Source organism: Ascoidea rubescens, assembly GCF_001661345.1.
Source record: "Ascoidea rubescens DSM 1968 unplaced genomic scaffold ASCRUscaffold_5, whole genome shotgun sequence".
Classification (NCBI taxonomy): Eukaryota; Fungi; Ascomycota; class Saccharomycetes; order Ascoideales; family Ascoideaceae; genus Ascoidea; species Ascoidea rubescens.
Genome location: NW_017962917.1, coordinates 366,100 through 378,875, shown reverse-complemented (window position 1 = coordinate 378,875; position 12,776 = coordinate 366,100). Strand labels below are relative to the sequence as shown.

The following is a 12,776-nucleotide window of genomic DNA, read 5'->3' as shown; positions in this document are numbered from 1 at the left end:
TTCATCTCAATTCAAATGCAGAATTTTTTTTCTTCAAAATACTCTCAAGCTGAATTAAAAAGTTTTATTAGATTACAAACAACCAATTTCAAAGATAAGCACAATAAATGTTTGGTACTGCTGTCAATGTCAGGAAAAACTTGGAGAGGAATTTGAAATAATCAATTCAGAAGGACCATATCGTCAAAGATTTAACCATGAATATTGTTATGAGAAATGTGTTATAAAAATCTTTCAAAACTAGAATTGATAAATTGTTGCACTTTCTATGGATGAGTTGAAGAGTTGAAAACGCTTACTATCATGCTGAAAAAGGGATTGAGTTTCGAGTTGCCTTAATTATCAAAACATTCGTTTGTTGAACTTTAATAAATATAACATCAACAATAATCCAAAAAATTGATTTGATCTTGTATATTAATCGATTATTTATTAATCTATTTATTAATCTATTTATTAATCTATTTATTAATCTATTTATTAATCTATTTATTAATGTTTATTTATACTCTTTAATACACTTGTTTTTAAGGGTTTTTATGATTGAAACAAAACTCAAAACCATGTGACATCATATTGAATTAAGGTTTTGCAGTGAAATTAATTCAAATCCCTAAGTTATTTCAGATAATTTATCATTTATTTAATTGTATTGTTGGTTTATATTTATTCATTTTTTATTATTGTTGTTTTAATAAAAACTAGCATAAACAGTATATTTAAGGAGACAAATGAGATTATTCAGTTGGTTTTCATCAAGTGTTGAAGAATTAGATAAACAAGAGACTCACAGTTCTCAAGATGCAGATAGCAAGACCGATAATAATGATAATGATAATGATAATGATAATGATAATGAATTAAATCAAAAGAAAATTTCCGAAGAAAACGGTGAAGATGACGATTACGATGATGATGATGATCCCGATGAATGGGACCAAAGAATTATTAAAACCGGATGTGCAAAAGAGAATCGAAAATTACAATTTTGCCATGCAGATACTGGTGATTGGAGACAATGTATAAAAGAAATGGAAGCATTTAAAAAATGTTGGAGCACAAATCATAACAATGAAAGAACTCATACAGTCGATAATGAAAAGAACTCATTATGATAATGATAAGACATGTAAATAGGACACTTTTTTTTCAAAATTAGTCATCGATTATTACTTGAGTTTGTGATTTTTTATTATTCTGTATTTTCTCGTCTTTGTGCTGTAATTTAATAGACTTGTTAGAGGGTCGGTTTAATTCACGATTATCATTGTTTACTGTATTTTCAACGCCATTATTATTGTCAATAGTAATGTTATCTTTCTTGTATTTTTCTTTGGCCTGTTTCCTTTTTAATCTTTTCAATCTATTCTTCTGTGTTTTCAAATCATCTTTTTTTTGCATTTCCTGTTTTAATAGTAAAAATTCCTCTTTATTTTTCCTTGAGGTCTCATTTTCTTTCAAAATCGATAACCGAAGTTTCTCCTTCTCCTTGGACTTTTGGTAAATATGAAATCCATCAGAACCTGCGCCGGCAATGGATGATTTGACGTTGAAGTTGTAATCAGGTATACTGGGCAATTTTCTTTCAACGGACTTCAAATCGATTTTGAGTTCCTTTGAAGGGTTAGACATGAGCTTGTTGATACGAAACCTCTGTAGGTCGAGATCGTTGGCAATCACCTTTCCTTTGCTGCCATTCTTGCTGTCTCTGGCTCTCGAAGAAACTGTTTCTCTACCGCTACTCATCGCCACTACACAACACAAAACAGCAACTCTGAGAACCTCCACAAAAGGCACAGAAAAAGAAGATCCGGTCACATGGTTTTGGCCGCAGCAGCAGCAGAAACCGCATCTTTTCCTGCAGCTGCGACAGAACACGTGTTCGGCCTGCGTAATACCGATAGCAATTCAGGCTGGTGATAACCAACAACAGCGATAACCATGTTATCAAGTGCTAGATAACCAACACCAACAAACCAACTGTGCCATCGATTTGTTGTAGTTCTAGGTGCGCTTAGTTCCAGCGGCAGGAACTAGATGGTTGTTGTTGGAAAGTTGTACCAGCTCTCGAGTCTTCGCTTCCTCTGGGAACTCATTCGACTACCACTTAAGTGCTGGCCAATAGCAGCCTATAAAGCCTTTGGAAAATAAATATATAGTAAAAAAATCCTCTTTGTTAATGTATCGAATAACCCCATGGAAAAACATGAGTGCGAAACTTAACCACTTTGGGAAATGTCGTTTGGTTTCTTATCATCGAAATTGAATCTTATACTAATGTTTCTTTTTTACCCATCATCCTTGGAGCTTATTGACCTGTACCCTAAAAATCCATTGGATCATAATTTGATTTGAACTAATAAACAATAAATATCAATGTGACATTACAACAATTGTGTTGAAGTTACTTAATTAAAACAAAAAATCAACAACTGTTTTGATTTCTTCTCAAATCAATCTATTTCCAAAAGCTAATATCGTTTTCAACATTATTTTCCTAAATTTTATATAAATAACCAATGGTTTATTTCTTTTCTTCCAATTTGTAGTCTCTTTCTTTTGATTTTGAATTTATATATAGATCAATAATAACTAGAATCTTTTTTATTTTTTATCATAAAAACTCTTATAACTTATAAATAATATTCCATATTTCTTAGCCTATATTTCTTATTTCATATTTCATATTCCATATTATTCCATATTGCTCCATATTACTCTATATTATTTCATATTCCATAATATAACTTATTGCACCAACAAATAACAATGTCACTTATACTATCTTCAGTAACAAGCTTTCACAAATCCTTACATGACAGAGACTTGTCTTCTTTTATAGTCCTTTCGGGTGTTTTGCTTTCCTTAATTGGTACTTTGACTTTTAAAGCCATTACCTTATCTGATAAAAAACAATTAACCAAAGCCTTACCTGCTGCAAAAGCAAACAATAAAAAAAGAAAAAATGGTACCTGGACACCCGAAGATTTCAAAACTCCAATTCCTAAACCATTTGAAAACTGGGATATAAACACAACAAAACCAGTCCCTTATCGTGCCTTTAAACACAACTATTTCGTAACAATGGGAATTAGATCCATGGATTGGGAAAATTGGATTGAACTAGACAATGAATGGTTAAAATTTCATAATAGAAAACTAGAAAGATTAGAAGAAAAAGGCACTGAACTATATGGCACTCTACCTGTTGCAATGGAAGCTGGTTATGAATTCTTGGAAGAATTGACTGTTTATTTAAGTCATAGATATCCATCTTTATTCTCATATAACTCTAACACTGGTATCTTGGATAATTTAGTGACAAAAGAATCCTTCAACATCCTTGAAAGACCCTTGAAGGAGGACCCAATGCTAATAGCTGCAAAATTAACTCAAGATGACCTTGCTATAATGATTGAAGAAGAAGATGGTTTATATTATCTTAAAGGTGGAGCTGTGTTACTACCTGGATTTTGGAGATTAAAGGATAAAATCAACTTACCACTATACGCCATTCACACTACTGGCGATGTTCCCAAGTATAATGAAAAACTAAGACCAGGAATGGATAAGTTCTTTCACAGATTGACCCCAGAAAAACCTGTTGTTAGAAATAACTATTTTATTCAGCTTGATGACGACCTAGGTTGGTCCTTTTCAATTGGTGATGAATCTGGTGAAGCCGTTGGTTGGTATACCGCTAAAGAAGCTAAAGACGTTAAAGATATATACTTTAGAAGTGAAAGACAATCCCTTAGAAGACTACCCAAATCTGGTGCCATTGTTTTTACAGTTAGAACTTACTTCTTACCTATCACTCAAATGGGTAACGAGCCTTATGTCCCAAGAAGATTATTAGATGGTATCAATAGTTGGACTGAAGACGTTCAAGCCTACAGAGGATTTGAAAAATTCAAAGATGTTTTATTGCCATATCTTGAAAAGAAAGCCAAAGAACAAGAAGAAATGGGTTATACTCCTGATAAAGAGCCAGTTACATACCCATTTTAACCATTTTAGCCATTTTAACCTAATCTAATACAGTCTAATTTTTTTGTTTTTTTCTCTCCCCTTAATGATTTCTAGTTTTATTATATCATCAAATAAAAAATATTCCTAATTTGATCAGGTTTTTCTTTGTAGATCTTCAATGGTACTCAGTTACCTTTTGAGTGAGCCCAAAATAAATGTCTTGTTTAGACAATTTTATCCTATTATGGAAGCCTTTTACTAATACAGGTAATACAGGTGTACAAACTCAATTAGTTTAAAAGAAAACAATTAAAATATATTAAATCTAATAAAATTATATAATTTTAGTCAATTTAAGTGAAGAATTGATTTAAATAAAGGGAAATAGAACACAGTAATAATTATTAAAAACTTTTGCATTAAGTGAAAGAAAAAACATTAAAGAAAACCATTAGAAAACCAGTTTAAAGTTCAAAGATCAGGAATAAGAAATCAGAAAAGTACAAAGTAGAAAAAAAAAGATTGAAGTTTAATTTAAACAAAAAACTATCATTCAAGATAACACGCATTGAAAACCTTTTACATCTTAATAGCTTCCCCCGTAATCTGGAGGAGGTCCAAGATATTGACATTTTCCTTTATCATCGAAATCAGTTTGTTCATCAGTTACGAAAACTTTACCTTCTGCTTTGGCAATTTCGTTAGTCGATAAACCCATTGGATCTTTTGGAATCCAAATCTTTGGAGCTTCGTCTTTAATAGCAGGGTCAAGGTAAGATTCAGATAGGTTGTCATAGATAATAGGATTGTTCAAGTAATTTGGTAAAATTGACCTGATATAACTTAACGTTAAGAATTTTCTTGGATGGAAGAAATTAACGACAGTGGATTTAAAAAATACTTTAGAGTGTTCTTGAGTTGTTGAGTTTTCGTAATCTGGAACTGAATTGATGGGCAACTTTGTGTTATTTTCATTTTCAGCGACTGGAGGAACTGGTACAGAAGTGGGTTCTTTGTCGTAAGGATAAGGAGAAGCGTCTGGGGCAGCGGAGGTGGATGCAACGTTTTCATCAATGATGGAAACTGAGTTTTTATCAGAATTATCAATCCAGAAAGATTTACCAGTTTCTTTAATTTCTTTCAAACCTTGATCTTTAGGGTTATAAGTGTAGTGTGGGTTACCTTGAGCTTGATAAAGTGCGCTAAGTGGAACTTGATCGAATAAAGGAATAAACTTATATTTAAAGTATAAGTGAGAAGCGACAGTAGCAGCTAGTAAGATGGATTCTAATGCAACAGGAGCCCAACCTTTGTTAAATACAAACAAACCAATTAAACAGACTTCAGCCAAGTACAATGCAACAAAGATTTGGAAAAGAGCCTTTGGATAATGTCTGCCTCTAGAGTCAATTGAGTGGTCCATTACGTAGGTTAAATTGTAGAGGTAGGCAACATAGATTAAGAGGAAACAAACGGCAGAAAAGGCAATGACAATTGGAGCAATGATGGAGTAACAAATACCAATGAGACCTAGTAAAGCGTAAGGAGGGAAGACGATACCCCAGCTTGGTTTTGATAAGCTATTAAATCTTGACCATTTCTTTCTTGGAGTATTATCCAAAAGCCTACCCAAGATCTTTGATAAGATTAGGGCAACCACTTGGAATAAAGCAGCACCTGGAATTGTTAGACCTTGAAGTAGGATATAACAAATGTAAAAGTTGGCAGCCTTTGGCAAGTTTGAAGCAAGCAAAGTTAAAGCAGAATCAGGTTCATCGATGATCTTGGTAACAACAGAAGTTGCGGCGGAAGCCATGGTTGTAATCAAAAAAACTTGAATGACTTGGAAAGCGTAGTACCAATCATGGCACCATAAGTCAATTTCTTGATAGGTTAATAGACCACCAAATTTACCGAGAGCTTTAATAAAAGGAGGAACTAGGGACATTAAAATGACTAGCATGATGGTTGGTAGCAAGGCAGTGATTAAACCTAGTAGTACGGTTGGTAAGTTATTGATAAATTCCAAGAAAGAAACTTTGTCGATCAAGTAGTTGATATTTGAAATTGCACCCACAACAGCAACAGGAATGGCCCAGAAGATGATCATTGCAGTTAAAACAGATTTAGCGATTAATTTTTTAATTCTTCTTTGATGTTGAGTTAGAGACAAGTTTTCCCAAATGATGTCATCAGGAAGAGTATTTATGATGAATTTAGAACCACTTTTTTTAAAGGATTTGTGATAAGGTAAAGCTTGAAAAGCTCTTTGGGCTTCAATTTGGTTAGGAAACTGGATGAATACAGAGCCTACTTTTTCGTTATCGAGGTAGTTTTGCTGATCTTGTTCGATTTCTTGGTTTAATTCAGCAATGTGGCTGATGGAGTAGTCAATTGTATCAACTTTTTTGCCAATGATTGGTTTTAGTTTATGAGTTGGTCTCTTTTTATCTGGGATGTAAGAAGATAATTGGTCTTCAGGAGTTGGTAATTCTTTTTCTTTTTTGATTGCCTTTTGACGAATTTTCACTGATTTGTTGATGACTTTATTTAGAGTGGCTTCATATTTCGAAGCGTATTTGGATCTTTCTTCAATTTTCTTTTGTAAAAGTTTGTAATTTCTAGTAAAGGAAAAAGTTGTTGCACTTGGAAGCAAACTTTTTAGACTTAATTCATCGTTGTATTCCTTTGGTAAGGAGGTGATTAATAGAGATCTGGAAGAGACTAAAGAGTCGATGTAGGGTGTGGCTTGTAAGGAGTGTCTAAAAGAGACGTAGTAAAACAATTCTCTGTAAATTGAGTAGATGATTAAACCAAAGAATATCCAAGAGAGAAAGACATGGGCAAATGTTCTGTTTTTGTTTTTGATGTTGGCATAACTGATAATATCCAAACCTTCCAAGTTGTGACCATTTGTCGCATTCACAGGGAGCAAGATTGGAAGGACAATAAAAGAACCAATAAAACAAGTGGAGCCAATTAAAAACAAGTATCGCAAAAAGAAGAAGCCATCGACACCCGTTTGCTGGATGATCCACGATTGAGACTTGGATAGTAAGTGGTTCAACCAGCCAAAGTAGCCAGAGGGGGTCTCATCAGGCTGCTTTTCGATTGGAACAGTTGGAACAATTCTTCGTGGTTGATAGACCCTTTCTTCCTTGCGTCTCAAAAAGATAAAACAAGTGATGAAGATCAAGAAAACGATTCCATTTAGAATCAAAGCAGATAGAAAAGCAGAGACAGAAGAACTGGTCTCAGATGCATCGGCCATCTTTCGGAAGATCAATCAGTGAATGGAGATTGTGGAACAGATCAATGGACGAATGTGCAGCACAAGATAGTGATTCAAGAACTAATAATAATATGAGTAGGCAGTAAAAAACAGAAATCTAGGGAATTGAGAAAGCAGGAAAAGAAAGAAGAGAGGTTTATATACAAAAATAGATCAGAACGAGAAAAACCTAGCAAGGATAAAACAACAGACGAGAATTGAAACCAAAACACCAGCTGCAAGCAATCGGCAGAGAACGCATCCATACGCAGGCAAATTTCATTTCCACACTGTCGTGCACCTGAACCAGCATTGTTTGTGCAGTGGAACGCGCATACCAGATGGGCGCAGGCAGCCGAGTCGAGCTCCCCTGCAAAAACGCAACGCCACAGTGAACACAGCCATGACCGCCCACGTGACTGTTTCATGTGACGGTTCACGTGTGTGTGTGTGTGGCCAGCTGTGTGGACGCTGAGCAATTGCTGAGTCAGCGGCGAGTATTTCAACACGTAGGCTTTTGAATCAGTTTTGCACTGGAGTATATAACCTCTGTGTAATCGCTGTCTGATCTCCCAATCTCTACTCTAAAACTGTCTGTTTCTCCTTGCTGCAACATGGTCAAGCTCTTTGAGATCAACAGAACCGCTGCTTTTGCCTGGTCCAACAACAACTTGCCCTACTTGGCCTCGGGCACTATTGCTGGAGCCATTGATCTTGACTTCAATTCCTCCTCCAAACTAGAGATCTGGGACCCATTTCAAATATCCAACAACGACGACAACCAGCCAGTGGTCTCCTTGAACATAGACTCTAAGGTCTATGCATTGGACTGGAGCAAGCCCTTTGACGACTACTCCTTGGGTTTGCTAGCTGGTGCTCTTGAAAATGGATCCGTCGAATTTTGGAACCCATTGGACTTGATAAATAACAATACCGATGTCACCAATGATGCCAATCCCAATGCCAACCAATCAATATTTTCCGGCAAAAAACACACCTCTTCTGTCAAATCCTTAAAATTCAATCCTATCCAAACAAACCTATTAGCTTCCGCCGGTTTGAAGGGCGAGTTTTTCATCTGGGATTCAAATAAATTTGGTAACCCAATTGTTCCTGGACAGCCAATGAACCCCATCGACGAAATCAACTCAATTGACTGGAACAACAATCAATCTCACATCTTAGCTACTGCTGGTAATACTGGTTACACCTCCATTTGGGACTTGAAACATAAAAAGGAAATCATACATTTGAACTACACCTCAACCAACACCAATAACAACAACACAAGCATCATTAATAACAGAGCAAACTTGTCTCTAGTTAAATGGCATCCATCCATCTCTACAAAATTAATCACTGCTTCAGATTCAGACTATTTACCTGTAATTCTATCCTGGGATCTTAGAAATACAAAGGAACCTCTACTAGTTCTAAATGGCCATAAAAAGGGCATCCTATCCATTGACTGGTGCAAAAGTGATGAAAACTTACTTTTATCTTCTTCAAAGGATAACTCTTCCTTTTTATGGAACCCAATTACCGGCGAAAGACTAGTCGAATATCCTTCAACAACAAACTGGCCATTTGACGTTAAATTCTCCCCAAAAAACCCAGACTATTTTGCTACCGCATCATTTGACAACAAAATTGTCATACAATCTTTGCAAGACACAACTCCGGCCTCTTTAAACAAATCAACCGATCAAAAAGAAGACGAGTTTTGGTCTCAAATCTCATCCAACAATACAATTCAAAACCCACTAACCCTAATCAACCAAGCTCCAAAATGGTACTCAATTAAAAACCCAACAATCGTCAAATTTTCTGATGGTGGTAAATTAATTACAATTAAAAATAATCTCAACAATAACTCAAACTCTTCAACCATCAAAATCTCAAATTATAACCCCTACAATTCAAAGCTATTGGAAAACTCAATTGATTTACTAAAAACCTCTCTATCTTCTAACTTACCCTTTGAAAAACTCATACAAAAACTATCCACCCAATCTCATAATAACTCCGATTACAATCTATTGGCCGAATTGATCAATTCAAACAAAAAAAGTCTAATCAAAGATCATTTCAAATACACTGATCAATCTGAACCAACCCAAATACTTCAAGATCAACCTCCTCAACAGTCTCAAAACATTGAAGACTCAATTGTTAAAGACTCTGATGATTTCTTTTCAAATTTTAAGCGAGGTTCAGAGTCAAAACCAACCTCTCAAGATGATGATTCATTTTTTAATAAGATTAACGATAATCTGCCTTATATTCCTCAGGGCAATTTCAAAATCATCAACCCAGAAGAATCCAATGATGATCAAATTTTGAAAAAAGCCATCATCTTGGGGAATCTAGAAAGTGCTGTCAATATCCTTATTTCCCAAGATAAATTAAATGAAGCATTTTTACTAGCAATCAATTCAAACTCTAAATCTTTGTTACAAAGAATCAAAAATGAATATTTCAAGAAAAACTCTGATAGCTCATTATCAAGATTATTATACAACATTGATTCTAAATCAAAAGACTCAATTGATGATTTAATTACCAATGGTGACCTATCAAATTGGGTAGATATTTCATTGGCAGTATCAACTTATGTCAAGGACAATGCCCAATATAATACTGTCATGTCTGAATTAGGTGATAGATTATTGAGTAGCAAAATTTCGGACAGCTTTAGAGATGATGCAATCTTATGTTTCTTATCTAGTGGCTCATTGGATGAAATCTCCAAGATTTGGTTAAGTGAAATTGAATCTTTTGAACAAGAAATTCTTGAAACTGCAGGACTCACTTCTGATGAAATTAAGTCGCCATCTGATGCATATTTCAAATCACTAAACTCTTTTATTGCAAAAGTTCTAACCTTTAGAAAATATATTGATGAAACTTATAGAATTAATGATGAACTAGTGGTTAGTATCTTTTTGAAGTTCCTGAAATTACTACTTGATATTGGGCAAGTAGAATTGACTGATAAAATATTATCATTTTTACCAAATGATTCTAAAGATGTTAAAACTGAAAAAGACAGAGTTGGGGTTCTATTAAACAAAAATAATAATAATAGCAATAATGTTCACTCGAATGTAAATAAACAAAACGTTAACAAAAGTTCATCCACTAAAAAGAGAGCTGGGGGTTATAATACAGGCGCTAATAAATACGGTCCATTATATAATTCCTCAGCCTCAAATTCACAAAATTACAATAAAGCTCCTGGGCTAACTACTCCATCAAATACGAGAGCTAATCTTTATTCTTCAGGTCCAAGTTTTAATTCTAATCCTAATTCTAATCCTAATTCTAATATCAATCCCCCTTCAGGTAATTTTAATAACAATCCAGCAGGTAATTTCAATGTAAGCTCCAACCCATATGCGCCAGCAAATACAGCATCAAGTCCATATAAACCGCCAAGTCGTATTAACTCATATGGAGGATTAAATAGTATAAATGAAACGAGAAATGCAAATATTTCAAGTTCTGGATTACCACCACCGCCACCAACAAATTCAAAAAATAATAGCAATGTGAAAAAAGATAAAGGATGGAATGATATACCAGATATGTTTCCTTCAGCAATCCCATCAAGAGCATTTGCCCCAGCTCAACAAGTCAATATTCAGTCTCAATATCCTCCAAATAATAATACAGCACATGCTCCACCTCCAGGTATTGGGCGTAAATCGTCATTTTCAACAATGGGTATGACAAATAATGTTGCACCACCACCCAGAACAAGAAGCCGCAATGATAGTAAACCTCCATCAAGAGTCCTTTCACCAGTGGGCAATAATAGATATGCACCACAAGTAAATCCCAATAGCGGTGTGAACAACAATAATTATGGTTTCAATTCATTTGTAGGTGATAATTTTAATAATGGGGGATTAACATCACCACCTTCATTTAATAAGACACCTCTTCAACCACCAAAGAATCCATATGCACCAAGTGGACCAATTAACCAACTTAATCAAGCACCATATAATCCAAATTTCAATGTTAATAATATTCATAATAATAATGCTAGTGGACGCTCAACGCCTAATCCATATGCACCAGGTGCTAGTGGTAACTATCAACTAAATGCCGGTGGCAACTACCAAACTGAAGCAGGAGGACAATATGGCAGTAGGCCAGGGTATAACCAGCTATTGGGAAGTAGTAATGCTTATGCACCACATGGCAATCAACCGGCTGATTTTCCTCCACCAAAGATTCCATCACATATGAGAAATAAATCTGTGGTTCCTTCGCTTCCACCAATTAATAATGCGATTGTGACACCAGTCGGAGGAACTGCTTTGAATTCAATTGTTGCTCAACAAGAAGCTGAAGAAAGAAGACAAAATCAAGAAGGCGAATTGCAGCAAGAATACAAAGACAATAAAAAGCAGAGCTATCCAAAGGGAGACAGAAGTCATATACCAGACCGATTAAGGCCAATCTATGAGGAATTGTACAGTGGGGTAAAGCAGTGTGAACCAATTGTTCCTCCAGACTATACAAGAAAATTCAATACAAATGTGAAAAAATTGAATATACTATTTGACTTGTTAAACAATGATCTGTTGGGCGATAGCCACTTAGAGAGTGCATTGTTAACAATAGCGGAAGCAGTTAAAAACAGAGATTTTGATAAGGCCAAGACGATTGCTTTGGAACTTGCGGCTGCTGATACATCGCAAAATAGCAAATGGTTGATGGCTATCAACAAATTCACAACAATCTGGCAAGTACTTGCCAGCAGTGAATAGCTGATTCAATTTTTGAAGTGTTGAGTTACTTTTGAAGTGTTGAGTTATTTTTGAAGTGTTGAGTTACTTTTGTGTCCACTCTTATACTTTCATTTTTGTTTTATTTAAATTTATATTTTAATTTAATACATTTTGACTCAAAAACAAGTTTCTAATTGTCTGCAGAGCCTATTGGTGCAACCCAAAGGAGTGAGTAAGTGCAGGAAGCACAAGCAGCAGCCTCGGCTAAAAAGGCATCTTTGTAGAGTTAGGGAAGCCCAAAAAAAATTACTCAACAAGAAGCACTCAATAGCACTCGTAGCATTGATCTTTTATCTTAAGCTGTTGTTTGTGGTGCCTGTAGTTCAGCAAGATCAAAGTGAAATGGACAACTCTACAGCTTCAGATGGCTATCCCATCAACTTCAATGAGAACTACACTTGCTACAACCTCCACTACAACCTGGAGCACCACCATCGCCACTCTGGTGACAATGCTGCTGCTGACGACAAGTGGAAGTGCTATATCAGCAAAAACCAGCTGGCATACCACCATTTGCACTTCTGCTTTCAAAACTGCAAGAAATATCGAAGCTACCTGTGCTACCAAAGACACCACTCAGACCCACGACACAGATGGACCATCGTCAAGCAATTTTTCCAACATTCATGTAAAAGTGACGTGTCTCAAATAGGAGGATGCAAATGCTGCAAATGCTCCAGTTTCTGGCCCAACCTCGTTGATTTCACTGACCATTTGGACGAGAACAGACG

At 35.3% G+C, this 12,776-nt stretch overlaps 5 protein-coding genes across 5 annotated transcripts; 3 read left to right on the top strand and 2 right to left on the bottom strand.

The window, feature by feature from the left end:
- Positions 1-908: 908 nt before the first annotated feature.
- COA4 (Coa4p) lies at positions 909-1,094 on the top strand (the record flags this gene model as incomplete). Its single annotated transcript, XM_020189984.1, has 1 exon — positions 909-1,094. A coding segment is annotated over one exon (186 nt), but the record flags the coding sequence as incomplete, so codon positions are not given.
- A 61-nt stretch (positions 1,095-1,155) lies between these two features.
- On the bottom strand, positions 1,156-1,746 carry ASCRUDRAFT_69956 (uncharacterized protein; the record flags this gene model as incomplete). Its single annotated transcript, XM_020191732.1, has 1 exon — positions 1,156-1,746. One exon carries the CDS (start codon positions 1,744-1,746, stop codon positions 1,156-1,158), a length of 591 nt encoding a protein of 196 aa, XP_020047767.1.
- Positions 1,747-2,946: 1,200 nt separating this feature from the next.
- ASCRUDRAFT_18594 (heme-dependent oxidative N-demethylase family protein) lies at positions 2,947-4,011 on the top strand (the record flags this gene model as incomplete). The annotated part of the gene is made up of 1 exon (XM_020189549.2): positions 2,947-4,011. A coding segment is annotated over one exon (1,065 nt), but the record flags the coding sequence as incomplete, so codon positions are not given.
- A 318-nt stretch (positions 4,012-4,329) lies between these two features.
- On the bottom strand, positions 4,330-7,362 carry PHM7 (Phm7p). Its single transcript, XM_020191197.1, has one exon. It carries the CDS (start codon positions 7,241-7,243, stop codon positions 4,559-4,561), a length of 2,685 nt encoding a protein of 894 aa, XP_020047765.1. The 5' UTR covers positions 7,244-7,362; the 3' UTR covers positions 4,330-4,558.
- Positions 7,363-7,857: 495 nt separating this feature from the next.
- On the top strand, positions 7,858-10,290 carry SEC31 (Sec31p; the record flags this gene model as incomplete). Its single annotated transcript, XM_020189784.1, has 1 exon — positions 7,858-10,290. A coding segment is annotated over one exon (2,433 nt), but the record flags the coding sequence as incomplete, so codon positions are not given.
- Between the last annotated feature and the right edge of the window lie 2,486 nt (positions 10,291-12,776).

What these genes read in the sequence shown, in the direction of transcription:
- PHM7 (XM_020191197.1), bottom strand. Translation starts at nt 7,243, where the DNA reads ATGGCCGATGCATCTGAGACCAGTTCTTCTGTCTCTGCTTTTCTATCT.